Consider the following 21,933-nt stretch of genomic DNA (forward strand, 5'->3'; position numbering starts at 1 on the left):
GTGGGCACGCAACCTTTCGGCGGGTCCGGGTAAGCAAACACGAGCCGTCCTTCTTTAATGACACGTTAGGGTACTCCACGACCTTTGATTCCCTCTCTCCCCGCGGTGTTGTTTGCGCGAAATTGTATTGACTTTGCCCTTGAAGAATGTTTCCCTTCAAAACGAGCGCGTCTGAATACGAGACCACGGACCGTGGGCAGTACAAGGTCCTTGATGACCCAACCGAGGATGACCTTGGCGGGACGCCGCTGAAGGAGCTGGGACACCTGAGGAAGAGTCTGCGGTTCTACAAAGTCGGCTTTTACACGGTTCTCGCCTTCCAGGCCCTGGCCGTTGTCTACTGGGCTTTCCTGGGCCATGCCAACTCACATCCATCCGCCACATATCGCGACCTAGAATGGAGTGGTTTGCTTGGTGAGGACTGGAACGGCCTTGTTCCTAACGGTCAGTGAAACCAGTCACCCGGACGGAAAAAAAGAAAGAGAGGAAAAAAAACCAGTCAGTCGCTGACAGCAAGGATTGCTACAGGTGTTGGCCAGCCGCTGAAGCCGGTGTACTTTGGTCCGGACCACCCCTACTACATGCCCGAGGACATTTTCGACAATTTCGACAAGTCCATGGCCATGATTGACAAGTGGAAATCGATGCATAACGGTGAGTTTTATCCAACGCCTCGCATTCCAAAAGTCTGTTCTTGCGAACTAATACCGAGTCATACTCACTCTCAGGCTCCAGCGTGTTGGTCGACAAAGACGCGCCTCGTGTCAAGAGAATCAAGCCGGATGGCGATGTAGCCGAGATGGAGCCGTTCTGGCCGTGGGAGCCTCGCGCCGATGGCAAACAGATCTATGCCATCCGCGGGTTTCACCAGATGCATTGCATAGTATGCGAACCCTTCGCCATTGTGGACAAGAAATTTGAGAGAAACATGGGAACCTTTGCTGACCAACCACGTCCTGCGCAGTTTGTCATCTCGGAAGAGTTCACCTTCCATTACAACAGGGTCAACGAGACCAAGTGGACGGCCGGGCACGTGGCGCATTGCATCAACACGGTCCGCGACGCCATCATGTGCATGGCGGACTCTCAGCCGCTGTCCTTTGCGAACGGCTACAAGGTCGGGCACGCGACGGACGACCAGGCCATGATGTGCCGCGACTGGAAAGCGTTGCACGCCTGGGTCAGCGACCCGAGCCGCGGCGTGCGGGTGAAGAACGCCGCGCCGCCGGGGAGCAAGTCGGACATGATCGTGCCCATCATTCCGTACCCGGAGCTGACGGAGGCGGAACTCAAGGGCGATGCGTGAGGGGGGCTGCACAGAAGTCGATGCTTAGATGTACTTCGGTGGCAATCAACTCGAGTGTGCAGCGCTTTTGTAGACTTCAATCATACGGCAGCATCCCATATTGTATGATTTGTAGGTATTGCACAATGCAAGATGATGTACCTGTAAGCAGTTGTTACTTCTCCAACCAAATATAGAGGAGATACCTCGTCAAGTCTAGTTGGTGTCTTGTAGACGAATTGCCTTGAAGTAATGATGTAATTACAGCTGTATTAGTCGGCGAGGACTGTTGTCGGTTCATTGATGATCACATAGTAACATGAACATTGTCGTTCCGCATATCTAACATCAAGTCCAACGAAGCCCTGGTATCGTGTGTTCCTGTCGTTTCTATGACGTACATATTATCATTGATCGTGTTGTTTATTTGGTAGTCTACATTTCATCATGCCGGAAACCCTCTCACATTTATTTACATCAAAGTTCAAAATGCTTAAGCATGACACCCGAGAGCTTGGTGAAAATCCTCCGTCGCTCCTCTACCAGCTTCATGTACGTCTCCCGGGGCTCAATGGCAATGGAGTCAATCACAATCAGCTCATCCCCCGTAAGCAGCTCAGCATACGCCCGCTCGGTGAACTCGTCCAGCGGCATGCCGTACGTGCGGCCACGCGGTCCTGCATAGTCGTGAAGCTCACCTTCATGGTGTCAGTATGTGTTTGTAGATGTGCTTACCCAAGGGACAGGGCAGCATGTGTCCCAAACGCGGAAAACACGACACAGAAAAATGAACGGGATGAGATGCAGATATGGATGGAAAGGCTTACTTTGCACAACTGGGGGGTAGATCTCAACAATCTTGGTGGGCTTGTGGAGGTTCTGCTCGCGGAGGCAATCCACAAAGGAAGTCAGGGCGGCCTTGGAAGCCGAGTAAGCAGCGAGGGTGACGGCCGGCACGACGCCGAGGTGGGTGCCGGTCACGATTAGGCCCGTGGGTGTCGTTTTGGCCTGCAGGTGAGGGAGGAACTTGATCATGAGGTTGACGAGGCTGGAGAAGTTGACGTTGATCTCGTTGTGGAACGCGGCCAGGTCGAACTCGGCCGGCCGCGACAGCCGGGTCATGCTCTGGACGCCCGAGTTGAGGAACACGCAGTCCAGGTCCGGGTGCTCGGTGAGGACCCTTGTTGTCGGAGTATCCATCAGCAAGGGAACAACACCAGCCACCACTGGGACAGAGGTCGATTCCTTACCTTTGGACAAACGCATCCATGCCCTCGGTGTCTGTGACATCGAACCTGATGGCGGCCGCCTTGCTGGGGTCGCCGTGCTTCTCGACGAAGCTGTCCAGCCTGTCCTGGCGGCGGCCGACGGCGATCACCTTTGCGCCCACGCCGACAAGCTTGTCGGCCATGCCGGCCCCGATGCCGGAGGTGGCGCCAACGATAAGAACACTCTTGTACGGGAAAGACATTGTAATGATGACTCGGGTTACGCAATTCACACAAGTTTGATGGAAGAACTGGAAGCATATAGTTACGGCGTCCACTTGATCTTTGCGCGGGGTTTTAAAGATGATCGCGCTGGAGGCACAGCTCATGTATGGATACGACCGTGCTGCGACGTTTCAATCATACGTAAATCAAGTGCATCATCAACGTTACTACACTGCTTGCGCAGGAATCTTGCTGCTTCACTGACCTTTCAGTATCTGTGGCCCTTTTTCTATCGGCCTACTACCCGGGTCAATCCCCGAGGCAGTCCTCTTCACCCCCACCCCCCTGCAACAGCCGCTCGGGCCAGTGGTTTTCTATCTCCCGGTGCCCCTTCGTACGTCGTATGCCTCCAATTTGACGTGATGCGCTAGGGACGGCCCCATATGCCAAGAGGGCATGGGTGACGGGAGAGGAGGCTGTCGAGCTGACTCGAGCAATACCCATGCAATGCTACGTGGCAAAGGCGTCGGGATCAAGGAACAAGGGTTTTCCCATTTACTCGGTACCGGGAACCATTTACTCGGTGTCCTGCACCAAGTATTTCGCAATATCGAGTCCCCACCGAACAGGAAAGCAAAAGTACCAGCAGCAACTAGGATTAGGTGGCGATGTTGCCAAGGACACGCCGAGACGGGCTGACAGCGGCAGATCTTCGCCAAGATGCCTTGTCTGGGATTTATCATATGTCACAATGTTACTACCATGTAAGTAGATAAAGAACGCCTATCGAGACGCCGAGGCCTCCGTGCCACGAGTCGCAGCCAACGGGCTGGTCCTTAGCTACCGCGGAGGTACGGATACAGGGGCATCACATATCCCACCCTTACTCGGAGGCCGACGTGGGCCTGGCACATGGCAGGGTCCGTCTAGAGGCGGAGAATGCGTAGTTGCATCCATCTCGGTCTCGGTAAACAACCCCGCGTATCTGTAAGGACGGTATCCATATTGGGACACGATATCGAAATCTATATCCAACCTTATCCAGCTGCGTCGTGCCCCCTGCCCTCCTAACCCCCCCCACCCCCCTCCATCCCCTGTGACGCCTCCCTGAGTCCCGAACGCTGCATCCCTCCCCCCCCAAGCTGGCTTCGATGTATCAGGCACTACCCCGAATTATGGCTATGGACCAGAGAGCCGCCATGGCATTGTTGGCGTTTGCTTTCCTCTCGTCGGTATGGCTCGTCTCCAGACTGTTTACCGGAAAATCCGACTTGCCATTGATGGGCAGTGAGCATGGCAGTTCGGAAAAGCGCCGAAAGGCGTATCTGGCATCTGCGGGCGCAATTTACAGAAAGGGACTCGACATGTTCAGGGACAAGCCGTACCGGCTAGAGACAGCCGACGGTGTGTAACTGTGCGCATGGGGACAGGCTCGGGGACTGACGTGAGCTAGGTGAGCGCATCGTGGTGCCCATGTCGGCCATGGACGAGCTTCGACGCCTACCTGACGATCACCTGAGCATGATGGACTCCGTGAAAGAGGTAGTAGATTTCACACGTCACGCTACTTCAGAATGCTCCAATAAATGGACAAAGATACTAACAGCCGGGCCACCAGAGCACCGAGACGAGATACACCGGCATGACGGATGTTGCCGACCTGCAATTCCTGGCCCATGTTCTCCGGGCAGACCTTACGCCAAATCTCGGTGAGTGGGCAATCAGTCCAGAAGGATATCTCTGTATCAGGATATGACGGCTGATAACGTGTCTCCAAGCCCGCATGAACCTGAGACTGGCGGAGGAGGTTTCACGGACAGTGGATGAGACCATCGGAGCATGCGAGGACTGGACGTCTCAGCTCATGTACAGGCAGCTCCTCCGAATCGTCGCCATCGCGTCGGGCAACACGTTCCTCGGGCCCGAGCTGTGCCGCCGCGACGAGTACGTCCGCTCCAGCATCAGCTACACGGTCGACGTGTTCAAGGCGATCGCGCAGATCAAGAAGTGGCCCAAGTACCTCCGGTTCGTCGGCCGGTACTTCACGCCGGAGCTCAAGACGATTGCGGTGCACCGCCGCAACGCCGAGGAGTTCTTGCTCCCCGTGATTCGGCAGCGGCGAGCCCGGATGGCCAAGGGGGAGGAGATCCCCGACGATTTGCTGCAGTGGATGACGAAAAAGGCCAAGGAGCGCGGCTTCACCGACGTCATGCTGGCCGACGCGCAGTTGACTCTGAGTATGACGGCCATTCACACGACGACCATGGCTATCATAGATGCCATGTGCGAGCTGGTAATACGGCCGGAGCTTGTCAACGAGATCAGGGACGAGGTTGCACGGGTCTTGAAAGAGCACGGCGGGGAGTTCACCGCCAACGCCCTCTTCGACATGAAGTTGCTGGACAGTGTAAGTGCCACGAGGATAGATGAAGATGAATGTGTTCGTTTTATGGTCTTTTGGTGACCCTGATACTGAACCTCGGGCACAGGTCATACGAGAGTCTCAGAGACACAACGCCGATGGTAAAAGTAAGTCGTCACAGTGGTCAGAAGGACCGAGAGTGGACTGAGGGACCAGCAGACTTACACAAACAATTGACAGTTCGTTTCAACCGCATCGTCCTCAAGCCCATTGTCTTGAAGGACGGCACCATGATCCCCAAGGGTTACACCATCGAAGCGCCGTATGCCGCCTTTGTCAACGACGCCCGCATCTACCCCGAGCCCGACACCTTCAACCCGTATCGGTTCGTGGACCTTCGCGAGGGCAAGGCGGCCGACCCGATCGGGTACAAGAGCACGGAGCAGTATCAGTTTGTGACGGTCACCAAGGAGAACATGGGGTTCGGGTACGGACGGCATTCCTGGTAAGATCTCTCAAGACCTGAAGACCTCAGCACCCTCCCAAGACGGGATTTTAGTCGGTGGTGGCTAACAAGAGGTCCGAAACAGCCCCGGCCGGTTCTTCGCCGCCAACGAGATCAAAATGATCCTGGCCTACATCATGGTCCGCTACGACATGAGGATGCCGGGAGGCGGCAAGGAGAAACACCCCAACGTCGGGTCTGGCGCACGATCGCGCAAAGACCCGGGGGCCAAGATCGAGTTCAAGAAGCTTCCGACGCCTTTGTTCTAATAGCCGGCCTTGAGTCTACCGGCTCGTTGGAGTCGGTTGTCGCTGTTTTGACACAGGGAATGCAAATTATTTAGGTAATAGAAAATGAATCCACAGTTCCGAGTCCCTCGAGAGAACAACCAAATGTTACAACTTATAGATTGTGTGATGTAAGAAGTTGATGAATCGTTGGTGAATTAGGTTGCCGCGGAATCAACGGTGAACTATAAGCACCGGACTGGAGTATCATGATGGATGTATCATGTTGAGGTCTTGCAGCATTGTTGTGTCCAGGTTCCTGCTTCGTCATGTCTTTCGTATCCCCCATACTAGATATTTAACATCTCAAGGATCGTACTATGGCGCAAGAGTGGTCTAGGTTCATTGAAGAGTTTGTCAAAGTATAATGGGGTATGGTTCCATGTCGAGTTTTACGTTCATTACTTGTTCTAGGGAGTCCCTATGGATTTCTGCTCTACTCTACGGATTTACAGCTTTTCTTTCCACGAGCGGAAAAGTTACGCTGTTGGCGCTGGCGGCTCGGGCTGCTCGGGCTGGGGTCGTTTCTTCATTGTCGCCCAGAGCCCCGATTGGAAGAAGAACCACGAGTTTTCCACCTGGAACCTCTCGGGGTCGACGATGCGGATCTGTTCATACAAGTATACGACGTCAGCAAGGACTTGTTGATGACAGGGAGGGGAGGAGACCGGACTGGAACATACATCGTAGTTGAGAATCAAAAAGGGGATCAGCTTCTTGATCTCGAGAATACCCACGTAGCGGCCTAGACAGATACGGCGTCCGCCACCAAACTGGAACACAAGAGTCAGCAAAGCACACCAACCAACTAACGAAGAGTAAGACAAGACCGAGAGACTCACCGTGAGGATGCCCTGCTCCAGCTTCTTCTTGTGGGCCTCGTCCTTCTCCAACCACCGCTCGGGACGCCAGAAGTCGGCGTCGTCGCCGAACCAGCCCTTGTGGCGGTTGACGACAAAGGGGCTGCCGCCGACGACAGTACCCTCGGGAAGAAAGCTGCCGAGGATGGTGATGCCGCCCTTGGGCACGACGCGCTCAAAGGGCAGGTTGAAGGGCGGGTGCATGCGGACGCCCTCCTGGACGCAGGCGTCGAGGTACGGCAGGTTGCGGACCTCGCTCCACTTGGGGAAGGGCATCGACACGTTGGCGTCGCGCAGCTCGCGGTAGAGGGCGTCGAGAGTGTGGGGATACTGCAGCAGGTTGAAGAGCGTCGTGCCCATCAGGCTGCCCACCGAGTCGGAGCCGGCAATGACGTTGGAAAATGTCCAGGCGACGGGGGCCCTGGAGATGAATGAATGTCAGGATGGATATAAGAGGTTTACAATGACGTGTCCATGGGAAGGGGAGCTTTGATGGGGTTTTCTGTGTCCTTACCAAGGCGGAACGGACGAGTCCTTTTCGACAATCTCAATGTAGCGCGTCAGAAAGTCCTTTCCGCGGCCGTACTTGTCGTCGTTGGCGTCGTTGGCGGCGGTGAGCTTGGCTCCCTGCTCGGCGCGCTGCTGCTTCTTGTCGGCGATGGCCTTGCCGACAAAGGCGAGGATGCCCATGGACGCCTGGAGGCCGAGGACGCGCTGCAGAAAGTCGCCGACGCGGTTCTTGCGGGCCAGCTTGTCGAACCAGGGGATCTGGGTATACTGGTGAGAGAGAGGGTGTCAGCCGCGACGTTTACGTTCACATTCACGTTCACGTTCAGATTCAGCCCCTTGGGTGATGGAGGAGATGGATATGTGCTCACCGGTGCCGATACGCGCATGAAGTGGACGATGTTCTGCAGCATGTTGCCGACGTCTTTCCCCGTGTCGAGGAAGCCGTAGCGCTTGGAAAAGGTCAGGATGCCCATGACATCAAAGGCAAAGTATTGGGCCCATTGGCCGAGGTTGATGACGACGTTGTTCTGGACAAAGTTGGCGTCGAGCTTGTCGCGCAGGCACTCGAGCACCTCGTCGACGCGCGGCTCCAGGTACGGCACGTTGGCGAGGGTGAAGAGCGGCGCGATGGGGCCCTTGAGGGACTTGTGCACGTCGTCGCTCGTCGTGTTGAAGATGGCCTCGAGCTTGCCGCCGTTGGGCGTGTATCCCTGGAGGGTTGGGTAAAAGTCGGACTGTCATGTTCATGTTAGTTTGGTTGTCAAAGTAGTTGTGGTTGTATAGGGCGGTTGTAGTTGTGGTCCCGTTTACACACACACACACACACGAACACACACACACGCACACCCACCTTGGGAAACCCGGTACGGGTGGTGTAGATGACGGGCAGAACCTCGGGGTTGCTGATGGAGACGGTGTTGGGCCCGATGCGCACGACCTCGCCGTGGCGGGCGTGCTCTTCCTGGAGGATCAGGTGGGCTCGCGTCGTCTTGACCCAGAAGATGCGTTGCAGGTTGGTGAAGCGGGCGAGGAAGGGTCCCGGGATATGGCGCAAACGCCACCACGTGCGGCCGAGCTGGAGGACAACGAGTACCAGCAGCGCGGCGAGGGCCAGCGGGACGAGGTGAGCTTGTGCGACGGCCAAGGGGGCGGCCCGGACGGGATATGTGGCGGCCATGGTGGTGGTGAAGGTGGTAGAGGTGGTGGTGAGGTTCCCGGCCGAATCCTCGTGAGTGAGGGTCATGTAGCAGTATCCGGGCCGACGGGAAGAAAGAGGAGAGGAGAGACCAAGAAGCTGACGTGCTCTATGGTGTGTGTATGATAGTTTTGTGATTAATTATACACTGCTTCAGTGGACGCAGTCACAGAATGCATGTTGAGATGGGATTATATGATGTGCAACTGTACGTGAAGGCCTATAGATTGCACGTTTAGACCGATAGATCATGGCTACCGCGCGGCAAATGGCCACGGATGTTTGCTAATACTCTCACTTCCCTGTCCAAAATGTGCTTAACTTTATCCTTACCTGGTTCCATAACTCGGAGTACAGCCCAAGGCGGTTTCGGTGGGTCTCGGGGGGGGGCGGATATGTGTTCGGCCTGATGGACACCGAGTAAAATGCAGTCAGTGCAACGTTGGCGATACGATGGATGGGGCACAGACCGAGATAGAGATGGCCGGCAGAACAGACTGTGTGTGCCATGCCCAAGTATGCCTGGCCACGTGGGTAGCACACGGCTACATGGGAATGAATCCTTATCGGAAGAGAGTTGTGTGTAGTGTAGAGTAGAGCCGGATGGGGGTCGTTCATTGGGTGTGGTATAGTCGTCAACATGCTGGGTTGCAAGAGTTAACACGTCCGGATTAGAAGAAACAAAGGTTACATAAATTCGGTAACCCTACGACGCTTGTTTCTCGACGGTTACGGACTATCACCAAACAACTCAAGGAACTCAACTCAAGTGCTCAACCCGACGTGCTCAACTCAACGTCGGCAATACTTATACATATACACATACTCGACGTAATCCCTTAATCAGGCACAGACAACAGCAAATCATGACACTCGTCAACCCCCCCCGTATCGCCTTGTTTGGGCCGCAAAAAGCCCACTGGACACCGCAGGCTCTCGCAGCCCTGCAGACGACGCTGCGGAGCGATGCCCGGTTGGCCTTCCTCCGAGAGGCTCTCGAGACGCTTCCCTCGCTGTGGCCGCTGATCGGGTCTATACTGGATACGGCGGACACGGGGTATCCCGGCGCGCAGAAGCTGCAGCATCTACATGACCTTGCCACGGGTGCTTCATCGATGACGACGATGACGACGACGACGACAACGAACCCGTTGGACTTTTCCAACACGGAACTGGCGCCGCTCACAGTGGTGTCGCAGGTGGTGGACTGGATCCAACGCCATGGCGACGACGACGACAACAACAGCTACAATCTCGGACTCGACACGTGTGATGCCGCCCAAGGCTTCTGTCTCGGCTTCCTATCAGCAGCAGCCGTTTCCGTCGCCACGGACGCGGTGAGCTTCCGGCAACACGTCTCAAACGCCATCCGGCTGGCGGCATGCATCGGCGCCGTCATCGACGTCGAGGATACGGCGCACGCCGCGTCTGATGCCGCCGTTGCCGTGTCGGTCCGGTGCAAGACGCCGCAAGACCGGACCCATCTGGATTCCTGCTTGGAGGCTCTGCCCAGGGTATGTTTGTGTCCCCAAAACACGCTGTCCATGCACAGGGAATTATCGCAACTCGCTGACACCTTTGCTAGGCCTATGTATCGTGCATCACGGACGACAAGACTCTGACTGTCACCCTGCCGCAGGGCAGCCAAGATACACTGAGCTCGCTCCTGAAAGAGGCCGGCGTGACGGTCGTGCCCGTCGGCATCCGGGGCCGCTACCACAACCAAGAGCACAGCCAGGCGGCCGAGAGGCTCGCGAGAGTCTGTGACGAGCATATTGATCTGCAACTCCCTGAGGCCGAGAAGTTGCGGCTGCCGCTGAGATCGACGGCGACCTCGGAGGTCATCGAGACAGGATCCCTCCACGACATCGCCATCCAGCTCATCCTCTGCCGACGTGCCCACTGGTTCCAGACAGTCAGGAAGACCATCGGTGACGGGGAGTATCACCAGTTGTCGAGCTACGGCACGGAATCGTGCGTACCACCGTCGTTGGCTCGCAAGTGCAAATCCAACGGCACGGCATCCGGCGGCGGCGCAGGAGCATCGCCCGACAAGGACGACGAGATTGCCGTCGTAGGAATGGCGTGTCGGTTCCCACGGTCCGAGAACCTCGAGGCCTTTTGGCGGCTCCTCGCCGACGGCCAGACGGGCCTCGGCACCATGCCGGCTGACCGCTTCGACCCGGCGACGCTGACGCGCGAGCCGCGGCTGGCCAACTTCTATGGCAACTTCATCGACGCGCCCGACGCCTTTGACCACAGGTTCTTTGGCATCTCGGGCCGCGAGGCAAAGTCCATGGACCCCCAGCAGCGGCTGGCGCTGCAGGTCGCCTACGAAGCGCTCGAGTCGGCGGGGTACGCCGGGGGTGCCGGTACCGACGGCGACGGCATCAAGTCCACCGGGCCGAATGTCGGGTGCTACCTCGGCGTGGGCAGCGTCGACTACGACGCCAACGTGGCCGCGCGCGACGCCAACGCCTTTGCGGCGACGGGCACGCTGCGCGCCTTCATCAGCGGCCGCGTGAGCCACTTCTTCGGCTGGGACGGGCCCTCGCTGACCATGGACACGGCGTGCTCGTCCTCGGCCGTCGCCATCCACACGGCCCGCCGCGCCCTGCTGGCCGGCGAGTGCGCCATGGCGCTGGCCGGCGGCGTCAACGTCATCACGAGCCCCGCGTTGCACCAGAACCTCGCCGCCGGCTCGTTCCTCAACACCCGCGGGTCGTCCGGGGCCTTTGATGACGGCGCCTCCGGCTACTGCCGGGGCGAGGGTGCCGGCATCCTCGTGCTCAAGCCGCTCTCCAGGGCCGTGGCCGACGGCGACCGCGTGTTGGGCGTGCTAGCCGGGTCAGCCGTGAACCAGAACTCGAACCGCAGCCCCATCACGGTGCCCGACTCGTCGTCCCAGGGCAGCCTGTACCGGCGCGTGCTGGACGAGGCGGGCATCCAGCCTCACGAGGTGACGTACGTCGAGGCGCACGGGACGGGTAAGTGCAAGAACGATAGATACTATGAGTATCTAACATGGTATATCCAACATGTCATGGCTGACCAGACACAGGAACCAAGGTCGGCGATCCGATCGAGTACGAAAGCGTCCGGAGCACCTTTTCCGGCCCTCTCCGCACGGGTCCCGTGTACCTCGGCTCCGTCAAGGACAACATCGGCCACGCCGAGGCGGCCTCGGGCGTGGCCGGCGTCATCAAGACGCTGCTCATGATGCAGCACCAGGCGATACCGAAGCAGGCCAACTTTTTCCGCCTCAACCGGACCATCAAAGTCTTGCCGGGCGACGCCGACGACGTCGTCGTGCCCGAGAGCACCCTTGCATGGACGACGACGACGACGACGGAGAGGCGAGCTTCCCTGGTTAACAACTACGGCGCGGCCGGGAGCAACGCCGCCATCCTCGTGCGGCAACACACGCCAACCCCATCGACTCGCCGGTCCATCTCGTCGCCGGTTTCATCGTCGACAGCCTACCCCATCGCCCTCTCTGCCAAGTCAGAGACCAGCCTGAGGTCGTACATGGACGTGCTGAAGAGCTTCCTCCTGGACAGGGACGAGTATGGGAACCCGCGCCGCCCCCTTGCCTCTGTGGCATACCACATCGCCCGGACTCACAACCCGGCCTTTGACCGCCGCGTCGCCTTTGTCGCGCACGACGCCCAAGACGCGGCCGCTACCCTCGCCACGGCAAGCCCCGCCGTCGTCGCAGCCAAGAGACCCGTGGTTCTCTGCTTTGGCGGCCAGACCGGACGCACCGTTTCCGTCTCCAAGGCGCTCTACGACGATTCCGACCTGTTCAAGAGTCACCTGGTATGTTGATGATGCTATAACAGATACAAAGACAGAGAGAGAAATGGAAAGAAAGCTAACTCACAAACTCACCAGGACAAATGCGAGGCCATCTGCAGCAACCTCGGGGTCAGCATCTACCCGGCCATCTTTCAGAACCAGCCCGTAGACGACACGGTCACGCTTCACTGTATGCTCCTCTCGCTGCAGATCTCGTGCGCCCAGAGCTGGATCGACAGCGGCCTGCAGGTCGACACCCTCATCGGCCACAGCTTCGGCCAGCTCACGGCCCTCTGCATCGCCGGGTCCCTGGACCTCCACGATACCTTCCGCCTCGTCGCCGGCCGAGCCCGCCTGCTCCGCGACTCCTCGGCCATTCTTCAGGATCGTGGTGCCATGCTAGCCGTTGAGTGTGACACCGCCGACCTCGACGACATCGTGACTGGCGTGAGGACGGCCGCAGCTGGCCATCGCGTCGACGTCGCATGCTACAATGGCCCCCGCAACTTTGTCCTTGCCGGCGACATCGCCTCCATCGCCGCCGCCACTGACCTTTGCCGCCGCCACGGCCGCGTCAAGACGACCAAGTTGCAGAACGACCACGCCTACCACTCGTACCTGACGGACGTCATCCTGCCCGACCTGCGGGAGCTGGCCGCCTCCGTCACCGTCCGGCCCCCCCGCATCCGCGTCGAGACCTGCACGGCCGACGCCACGTGGCCATCGTCTTTTGGCCCGGACGAGGTTGTCGAGCACACGCGGCAGCCCGTCTACTTTGACCAGGCAGTCGCCCGCATCGCCGCAAGACTGCCCTCGGCCGTCTGGCTCGAGGCCGGCTCCGCCACGCCCATCATCCCCATGGCCCGGCGCGTCCTCTCCTCCACGACGACGCAGAACAAGCCCCGCTCCGCCGACGTCTTCATCCCCGTAAACCTCGGCACGACCGTCGACGCCGCGGCGCAGCTGGCCAAGGCCACTTGCGACCTGTGGACCGCCGGCTCGGCTGCGCAGTACTGGCTCTTCCATTCGTCGTCGGGCTACCGTTATCAGGAGGATTTCAACGTGCCGCCGTACCAGTTTGAAAAGTCGTCGCACTGGTTACCGTTTGAGGCGCCGGCTGTGGCGCCCGTCGCTACCGGCGCCAAGCCCGAGATCGTCTCCGCTCCGAGCCCCGATTCCGATCCCGAGGCCGAGCCGGAGACCCACTTCCCTCCCGGGTTCGTCACGCGGGTCTACCCGGGCGAGGCGGCAGTGCCGGGCGAGCACCTGTTCGTCGTCGACACACAGGGACCTCTTTTCCAGCTCGCCGCACGCGGCCACGCCGTCACGGGCCAGAGCATCTGCCCCGCGTCCATGTTTGTCGAGATGGTAGCCCGGGCTACAATGCTCGTGCCCAAGAAGCCCTCGACACGCCGTGGCGGTGGTGGGCAGGTTCCCTCGCTGAGCGACCTGACCATGTCGGCCCCGCTGGGCATCGGGAACAGCCAGACTACCGTCATCCGTCTTCGTGAGACGGGCCCGGACGCGTGGGCCTTTGCCATCATCAGCCAGGCCTCGGCGACTGACCCCCGCGGTGCCACGCAGCATGCCAGCGGAACCTTTTCCTGGACGCGCGCCGACGACACCTCCGCCGCGAAGCGCCTCCAGCTGCTCGGCCGCCTGGGGTCCTCGCAGCTCAAGACGGCGACGTCGTCGGCGACGTCGACGGCCACCATCAGTGGCGCCATGGTGTACAAGTGGTTCTCCGAGGTGGTCGACTACGCCGACTACTACCGCGGCGTGCAGAGCGTGTCGGCCGACGACGGCAACCGGGCCGTTGGACGCGTCGCGATGCCGGCGCGGCGCCCACCGCCGCTGGCGGACGCCGGCGTGTGCGATCCCATCACGCTCGACAACTTCCTGCAGGTGGCCGGCATCCACTGCAACTGCCTGTCGGACCGCGACAAGGCGGCGGTGCTCATGTGCACGTCGGTCGACGAGATTATCTTTTCGCCCACCTTCCTCGCCGCAGACAAGAGGAGCGACGCCGACGAGTGGGTGGTGTACACGCGCTTCGACGACGACCCGAAGCAGCCCAAGACGCGGACCAACGACATCTTTGTGTGCGAGGCGGCCTCGGGGGACATCGTCGTGGCCGTTCTTGGTGCGACGTTCCATAGTGTACCATTCCGGTCACTGGCAAAGAGTCTCGGCAGGCTGAACGCGGTCGTCCCCGAGTCAGTGCCGGTGTTACAGTCCACCAAGCCCGTCATGCCCGACATGGACGAGGCCGCCGCCGACTCTGGCTACTCCTCGACGGATCTGGTCTCTCAGGCGTCGGACGTGGACAAGACGGAAACCCACGTAGACGCATTCTTGTCTGCTGCTGGTGACGATCATATTACAGCATCATCATCAGAAACAGCAACAACAGCAACGTTTGCCGACACCCTGGCCAAGGTGCGCACGCTCCTCAGCGACATGATTGAGATACCTGTCGACGAGGTGACGCCGATGACCACGCTCGAGGAGCTCGGCATCGACTCGCTGCTTGTCACCGAGGTGCTGGCTGAGATCCAGAAGCAGTTCGGCGTACAGCTGTCCCAGGAGCAGTTCGCCGGGTGCGTCCATGTGCGCGACGTGGCCACGCTGCTGCAGCCCGCTGCCGCTGCCGATGGCGATTCCGATGCAGAGGAAGCCCATGTCATGGCTAAGACGGCGACGGTGCCGCCCTCGGTCTCACCCGGTTCTTCGTCGACCGCTGCTTACTCTCACCCTAAGCAAGGCCCCGGACTACCCAACCTGGCCTCCATCGGCCACGACGCCTTCACCCGGTGCCTCTCCTCGTACGACACGCACGCCGACGCTGCGGCTTACACCGACTTCTACTCCCGAGTCTTCCCCATCCAGTCCGAGCTCGTCGTGCAGTACGTGCTGACAGCCTTCGCCCAGCTGGGCTGTGACCTCGCCCGTCTCGGCCCAGGGGATATCTTGCCGGCCGTCGACCACCAGCAGAAACACTCCAAGGTGGTTACGCAGCTGCACCAGATCCTCGTCGACGCCGGCCTGGTCACCAAGGACGGCATCACTCACGCGGGCAAGGGCACGACCACCTACCGGCGCACCAAGGCGCCTCTGCCCACCACGCCCGCGCCCGTGCTGATGGAGCGTCTGCTGCGGCAGTTCCCGCAGCACGCCTCCGAGACGAAGCTCCTCTACTCTACCGGCAGCAGGCTGGCCGAGTGCCTCACCGGCCGGGCCGAGCCCGTGTCTCTCATCTTCCAGGACGCGGCGGCGCGCGCCCTCCTCGCCGACGTCTACACCAACGCGCCCATGTTCAAGACGGGCACCCTACAGCTGGCCGAGTACCTCTCGTCCATCGTCTCGGCACTCGCAGGCACGGGCCGGCGCCCGCTCAGGATCCTCGAGCTCGGCGCCGGCACCGGCGGCACGACCAAGAGCGTCATCGAAACTCTGACCGCCATCGCTTCCGCCGACGGTGCAGCAGCAAACTTCACCTACACCTTCACCGACCTCTCGCCGTCGCTGGTGGCCGCCGCCCGCCGCCGGTTCGCCCAGTGGTCCTCCTTCATGGAGTACAAGGTCGTCGACGTCGAGAAGGACCCGGCGCCCGAGTTCCTCGGCGCCTACGACGTGATCCTGTCGACCAACTGCATCCACGCCACGCGCGACCTGGTCGCATCCACGCGCAACATCCGCCGCATGCTCCGCCCCGACGGCCTGCTGTGCCTCGTCGAGCTCACGCGCAACCTGTACTGGTTCGACCTCGTCTTTGGCCTGCTCGAGGGCTGGTGGCTCTTCGAGGACGGCCGGCAGCACGCGCTGGCGGGCGAGAAGAGGTGGGAGCAGGCCCTACAGAAGGCAGGTTTTGCCTGGGTCGACTGGAGTCGCAGTTCGACGAGGGAGTCGGAGACGTTGCGCGTCATCACCGCCTCGGCGCATAACGCGGTCCCGGCCCCGGCCCCGGCCCCGGCTCCGGGTCTCGTCCACAACCCCTCGACAACACAGCAAGGCGTCCAGACGATCCTGTTCAAGGATGTCGATGGCCTCCAGCTCCACGCCGATATCTACTACCCCGAGGCGGCGGTATCATTGGGCAAGAAGCTTCCTGTAGGTAAAAGCCCCTCTTTCTTCGCCCTTGCATCCATCTTGGACGAGCGTTTGACTAACGCTGCGAGCAACAGCCCTCATGATCCACGGCGGCGGCCACATCATGCTCTCTAGGAACGACATCAGGCCCCGGCAGACCGAGATGCTCCTCAAGAGCGGCTTCCTCCCCGTCAGCGTCGACTACCGCCTCTGCCCCGAGGTCACCCTCACCGAGGGCCCCATGGCGGACGTTGCCGATGCCCTCTCCTGGGTCCGCAACGCTCTCCCGTCCCTCCTCCGCCCCGGCTTCGCGATCGACACCAACAAGGTCGTCGCCGTCGGCTGGTCCACGGGCGGTCATCTGGCAATGACGCTCGCGTGGACCTCGCTCGCCCGCCAGGTGGCGCCCCCCACGGCCATCCTCGCCTTCTACAGCCCCCTCGACTACGAAGACGACTTCTGGATGCGTCCCAATGTGCCGAGAGGCGCCACCTCGGACCCGGCTGAGTCTTTTCCTCTCGACGCGCGCATCTGGGACGGCGGCGTGTTCGAGACAGCCCGCGTTGAGTACCGCGTAGCCCCGACCAAACGCGCCCTCGGCGGTTGGATGGCCGCCTCGGATCCCCGCAGCCGGCTGGCTCTGCACATGAACGCCCATGGCCGCACGCTGCACGTGTTGCTCAACGGGCTGGACAAGACGACGCGTCAGCCGCCCGCGGCGCCGACGAGCTCCGAGATCGCGGCCGTCAGCCCACTGGCGCGGGTGAGGGCGGGCCACTACGCGACGCCTACTTTCATCATCCACCCGCGCGAAGACGACCTGATCCCCTGGCAACAGGCGGACCGGACATGGCGGGCGCTGAGGGACCGCGGCGTCGACGCCGAGTTGAGGCTTGTCGAGGGCGTGCCGCACCTGTTTGACCTGGCGAGGACGATGAACGACGCTGCTGAGCGGGCCGTGGTTGAGGGGTACGAGTTTCTGTGTCAGCATGTGGGCGTGAGTCTGCCGTTGTGATACGCATATGTCTTTGGCTGTCGGCTGACTGGGATGCTTCCTGCTGGGTTTGTGTATATCTGTTGTGTTTTCTAGTTTTTCACGGGTTTCCAGTATTGTTTTGCTTATGTATATATGCATGGTTGATGTTGAGTTTTCTGTCTGCCCGAGTTTTGTTGTCTCCTTGTATCGGCCTTCTTGTTCGTTTCTTTTCTGTCCAACGCTTATGATAATGGCCCTCTTGACGTTGTTCTTTTCTTCTTTGCCTAGATTCTAGATCATGCATCGTTTTATGTTGGATTTCTTGTTCATCAAGGCTCGTCCCTAGTGTATAGAATGTAAATACACATAGAAGTTTTAGCTTGGTATATAAGAAACTTGAGTTACTTGGTTTCTGTTAGCTTCCTCAAGCAACACTTGCACAAGTAGTCTACGGAACTTAGTTATCTAGGTAAATCTGAGAAGCAGCTATAGTAGTCCTTGTGACTAATGTTACCTAGGTCGTACTATCTTTATTCCCACTCAGCTTTGCTGCATGTTTTCTGTAGCCAGAGATGGCAATCAGGTCTGCGGTAGCGAGGGCCCCATGTGATTGATTAGATACGATGTGCTGCATCTATACATCAAGAGCCAAAAGAGCCGCTGCGAGGTTCTACGTGTTGTAATTACGCCTCCTAATAGTATTAATCGGAATTTTGCAACTTCCATTCACTTCTTAGTTTACTTCTTGCTCTCGTCTCCTCACTTTCACTAAGCCACTGTCCTGTTCTACATCTGCACCAGAGCTTACTCGAGGCTCGTTGCTGGTTGACTTGGTCGGCACGAAGTCCTTGCAAAACAGCCAGCGCGTATCCGTCTTGATGCCCGATTGCGCCCATCCGTTCACTTTTTCAGGAAAGAGTGGAAGCACGCCCTGCAGAGACAAGTCATGCGCCATGATAACAAGCACATTGTCCAGCGCGTCGAGCTCTTGGATCTTGCCCACGCTCGCCAACGAAGACGGCCCGTCGGGGAAGATGGGCCCGGGGGCGTTGACCTCGAAGAAGGGCGCTGTGGGAGGACGCGCCGTCCATGCCTCCAGGAGGCCGGGACAGAAGCCCGAGTCGTGGCCGTGATGCAGGAGCTGCTGCAGAGTCTCGCTGGGCGGCAGCGGCTGCCACGGACTAGGCCGGAGGACCCCCATGTGGTGGCACGCGTCGGCGCCCATGAAGACGAACGACGACTCGATCTGTCCGTCCGGGCCCCGGACGGCGTCCGTACGCGCTAGAGCGCACATGTGGCCGACGGCGTGCCCCGGGGCATCCAGGAGGTAGAAGGAGCCGTCACCGAAGAAGTCAACGGCGTCGAAGCGGCCGACCTTGGGGCCGTCGTGGCTGTCGAAGACGATCTCGCGCACGACGCGGCCCTCGGCATCGGCATCGAGCACAATGGCATCGGGCCGCGTAGGCCAGCCGGGCCAGGTGGCGGCGCGGACACCGGGGCCGATAACGAGGTCCGTGGTGGATGGGAAGCGGGTGACGTCGCCAATGTGGTCAAAGTGGTTGTGGGACCAGATGACGGCGTCGACGTCGGTGCTGCGGACGCCGACGGTGTCGAAGGCGTCGTCCAGCATGGCGGCGACGTCGGAGCCGGGCGTGACGATGGTGGTGGACTCGATCAGCTTGACGGTGCGGGGCGCGTAGTTGCGCCAGTCAGGCCGCACGCCGAGGTCGAAGACGACGTGCCGGCCAGTGGTCGGGTGAGAGACGAGGAAGCAGTAGATGGGCGCGTGCAGGCCGTCGAAGCCGTCCATCTTGGGCCGCCAAAACAGCTCGGGGTTGAGGTGAAGCAGGGTGTTGCTGTGAGCATGGATGGTGTTGGCATTAGGATATTTGATACTACTGGCGGCGTGGGAGCAAGTATATGGCTGGAGAGCTGCACAACACGCCATCGGGGAAGACAAAGACGTACGTACGTATCCATGACCCGGACGTCGACGGTGAACAGGGACTCTGGGATGGCCACCGCCGGAGGGCCGGCAAGGGGCTTGGAGGTGGTGGTGGCAGACATGTTTGGTGATGATATTCCGTCCTAGGACGTGTAAGCGTAGGAGCTTTACTGTTGAAGCTTTTGCTGCTTTTAGCGAATCGGACATGTTATCAATGTGTGCTGCCGTCTGTTTGCATGGCGCGCCATGAGCAGAACCACCATCAAGGGGGGCTCCAGTGGTTGCATGCGTTGCGATGAGACTTGGAGCCGGCCGGAATGACTCCGTGAGGCTGGCGATAGAGACGAAGGCCCCGCCCCGGCTCTATTCGTAATCGACCCCCTCCTTAGACCAGACCAGATCACACCAGACCAGACTGGGACGACTCGTGCTGATGTCATATAAACTTGGGTCTCTGGCGAGTGTGGCATATGAGGTTATGGGTTGTGGGGAGTGTGCTTGTATCCCGTGTCGATCCGCGGTTTGAACACCGAGTAAACAGCACATGTAACATGGGCCTAGGAGCACGGCGAATAGGGTTATGTTATCCGTTGTCAACACAACAGGGATACCCCGTCTATGTGAATGCCACCCACCCCCGAAGCACGTCCCGTGTCGTTGTGGGAATCCTATGCAACCCTGTTTGAATATCCGGATGGATGGATGGTGTACAAAACGCAATCCCAGGTCGAGGCACCGTCAAAGCGAGACAGGCTTGAGTAGAGAAAGAGAGCCATCCATTCTCCCGTCTCTCTATCTTCTCCATTCTACACCGATATCTTCTCTGTAAACCCGCAACCATGGAGGTGGCCGTCGCAGTTCAGCCCGTATCAGCAATCCCAGCGCCAGCAGCAGCAGCATCATCAGCAATCTCCAAAGACTCCGTCAGCGAGGCTCAGGCTCAGGTCGTCGCCGCCAACCATGACAACAACGACGCCGACGCCGACGCCCTCTACTGGTTCCGCACCAGCGGCCAGGACCTCGCGCGCATGATGTACGAGGCCAACTATCCTGACGAGACGTCGAACCGCTTCCTCACCTTTTACCGTGACGTCGTCTGCCCGCTGCTTGGCGGCCGGCCCAAGCCCGACTCGCTGCCGACGGCCGTGGGCTGGGACGGCAACCCGTTCGAGTACAGCTTCGAGTTCAAGGGCTCCACCAAGAAGGCCGGCGTCCGCTTCGTCCTCGACCTGAGCGAGGTCCGGCCCGCGAACCGGGACTACCCGCTGAGCCTGGCGACGGTCGAGAAGGTCCTGGACGTGCTGTCGACCAAGAGCCCGCTGTACGACGACCACTGGCACCGCTCCCTCGAGCGGTGGTTCGTCTACTCGCACAAGCCGTCCGAGAGGCAGCGGGAGCTCGTGGCAAAGGTCGGCTACCAGACGCCCACCATCCTCGGCTTCGACATCAACCCCAAGATCACCGAGCTCGCGCCGGCCCTGCTCCCCGTCATGGTCAAGAGCTACTTCCCGCCGTGCTTCGTGACCGAGGACCGCGGCTTCACGCGGTTCCGGTCCCTCGCCCTCGGCGTGCGCCAGCTGCCAGACATTGGCTCGCACCCCAACATCCTGCTGGGCCTCAAGATGATTGAGGACTTTGTGGCCGACAACCCGCAGTACGAGGGCTGCGGCCGCGGTCTCTCGACCGACTTCGTGCCGGCCGGCCAGGCGCGTCTGAAAGTCTACCTGCGGTACTGGGGCGACTCGTTCGACGAGATCTGGGATTACTACACGCTGGGTGGGCGCATCCCTATTGCCGACCTCGAAGACGACAAGGAGAAGCTGCGCGACCTGATCCAGCTGTCCCGCGGCTCCGAGTACCCGGCGGACAAGATCCGGCCCGAGACGGACGCGGAGAAGAAGCGGCGCGCCATCTTCGGCACCAAGCCGACGTCGCTCTACTTCTCCCTGACGCCCGAGAAGCCGTACCCGATCCCCAAGCTGTACTTCTACCCGGCCTTCCAGGCGCCCAACGATGAGGCCATTGCGCAGGGTATCGACGCCTGGTTGAAGAGGTACGACTGGTACGACGGCGGCAAGACGCTGGAGCAGATGGTGGCCAACGTATTGTGAGTTTTATCTCTCTTGTGGTGTTTCGATGATGCTACCATTAAGTTACTGACTCGCTAACTTGTTGATAGTGACTACCGAAGACTTGATGAGAAACCCGGCATCTTCACCTTCCTGGGTGTCGGACGGAAGGAGAACGGCGATGACAGCGGGTTGAGTCTCCAGGTCTACGTGACGCCCGAGTTGTACGAGAGCCCGCGGTACTGAGTCGGGTTGGAGTGATGTGAAATGAGAGCAACATGAAATAAACAGTATATGCTTTTCGACCGCGTGTATGTTGCAAGGGAATGAAAGGGATTGCATGGTTTTTGTTTTGGGTTGATCGACTGCGAGACCTCTGTAGCTGTACGCATCATATTTGCCTCTGCCTCTGTACTTTTCTTTGACTGTGCTTCTTGAAGGCAACATCCCTGACTGAGCGTGTTCGATAAGACTTAAGATGGTGACGCCTGCACGGAAGGGAGAGACGGGTAGTACTTTTGAGTCTTTGGCCACGATTGTTGTGGCTGATGAACTGGAGATTTGATTAGTCCCTTAAACATGAACCCATGGACTCTGAAAATCTCTCCAGTGTAGCGGC

The 21,933-nt window shown here is 59.5% G+C and overlaps 7 protein-coding genes across 7 annotated transcripts; 4 read left to right on the forward strand and 3 right to left on the reverse strand.

Moving 5' to 3' along the window:
- Nucleotides 1-146: 146 nt before the first annotated feature.
- Nucleotides 147-1,306, forward strand: CH63R_14367 (Thioesterase; the record flags this gene model as incomplete). Its single annotated transcript, XM_018309341.1, has 3 exons — nt 147-444; nt 529-634; nt 736-1,306. The coding sequence occupies 3 exons, from the start codon at nt 147-149 to the stop codon at nt 1,304-1,306; spliced, it is 975 nt and encodes a 324-aa protein (XP_018151659.1).
- Nucleotides 1,307-1,762: 456 nt separating this feature from the next.
- On the reverse strand, nt 1,763-2,756 carry CH63R_14368 (Short-chain dehydrogenase reductase family; the record flags this gene model as incomplete). Its single annotated transcript, XM_018309342.1, has 3 exons — nt 1,763-1,983; nt 2,113-2,465; nt 2,536-2,756. The coding sequence occupies 3 exons, from the start codon at nt 2,754-2,756 to the stop codon at nt 1,763-1,765; spliced, it is 795 nt and encodes a 264-aa protein (XP_018151660.1).
- Nucleotides 2,757-3,893: 1,137 nt separating this feature from the next.
- On the forward strand, nt 3,894-5,854 carry CH63R_14369 (Ent-kaurene oxidase; the record flags this gene model as incomplete). The annotated part of the gene is made up of 7 exons (XM_018309343.1): nt 3,894-4,122; nt 4,172-4,263; nt 4,325-4,427; nt 4,497-5,125; nt 5,208-5,247; nt 5,321-5,585; nt 5,671-5,854. 7 exons carry the CDS (start codon nt 3,894-3,896, stop codon nt 5,852-5,854), a joined length of 1,542 nt encoding a protein of 513 aa, XP_018151661.1.
- A 497-nt stretch (nt 5,855-6,351) lies between these two features.
- Nucleotides 6,352-8,485, reverse strand: CH63R_14370 (Cytochrome P450 CYP4/CYP19/CYP26 subfamilies; the record flags this gene model as incomplete). Its single annotated transcript, XM_018309344.1, has 6 exons — nt 6,352-6,480; nt 6,556-6,645; nt 6,715-7,153; nt 7,262-7,509; nt 7,611-7,976; nt 8,093-8,485. The coding sequence occupies 6 exons, from the start codon at nt 8,483-8,485 to the stop codon at nt 6,352-6,354; spliced, it is 1,665 nt and encodes a 554-aa protein (XP_018151662.1).
- Nucleotides 8,486-9,303: 818 nt separating this feature from the next.
- CH63R_14371 (Polyketide synthase) lies at nt 9,304-17,339 on the forward strand (the record flags this gene model as incomplete). The annotated part of the gene is made up of 5 exons (XM_018309345.1): nt 9,304-9,951; nt 10,023-11,424; nt 11,499-12,256; nt 12,332-16,349; nt 16,420-17,339. The coding sequence occupies 5 exons, from the start codon at nt 9,304-9,306 to the stop codon at nt 17,337-17,339; spliced, it is 7,746 nt and encodes a 2,581-aa protein (XP_018151663.1).
- Nucleotides 17,340-18,086: 747 nt separating this feature from the next.
- Nucleotides 18,087-19,367, reverse strand: CH63R_14372 (Metallo-beta-lactamase superfamily protein; the record flags this gene model as incomplete). The annotated part of the gene is given in 3 exon segments (XM_018309346.1): nt 18,087-18,092; nt 18,109-19,156; nt 19,273-19,367. 3 exon segments carry the CDS (start codon nt 19,365-19,367, stop codon nt 18,087-18,089), a joined length of 1,149 nt encoding a protein of 382 aa, XP_018151664.1.
- A 717-nt stretch (nt 19,368-20,084) lies between these two features.
- On the forward strand, nt 20,085-21,560 carry CH63R_14373 (Aromatic prenyltransferase; the record flags this gene model as incomplete). Its single annotated transcript, XM_018309347.1, has 2 exons — nt 20,085-21,352; nt 21,425-21,560. The coding sequence occupies 2 exons, from the start codon at nt 20,085-20,087 to the stop codon at nt 21,558-21,560; spliced, it is 1,404 nt and encodes a 467-aa protein (XP_018151665.1).
- Between the last annotated feature and the right edge of the window lie 373 nt (nt 21,561-21,933).

Source organism: Colletotrichum higginsianum, chromosome 10, assembly GCF_001672515.1.
Source record: "Colletotrichum higginsianum IMI 349063 chromosome 10, whole genome shotgun sequence".
Lineage (NCBI taxonomy): Eukaryota > Fungi > Ascomycota > Sordariomycetes > Glomerellales > Glomerellaceae > Colletotrichum > Colletotrichum higginsianum.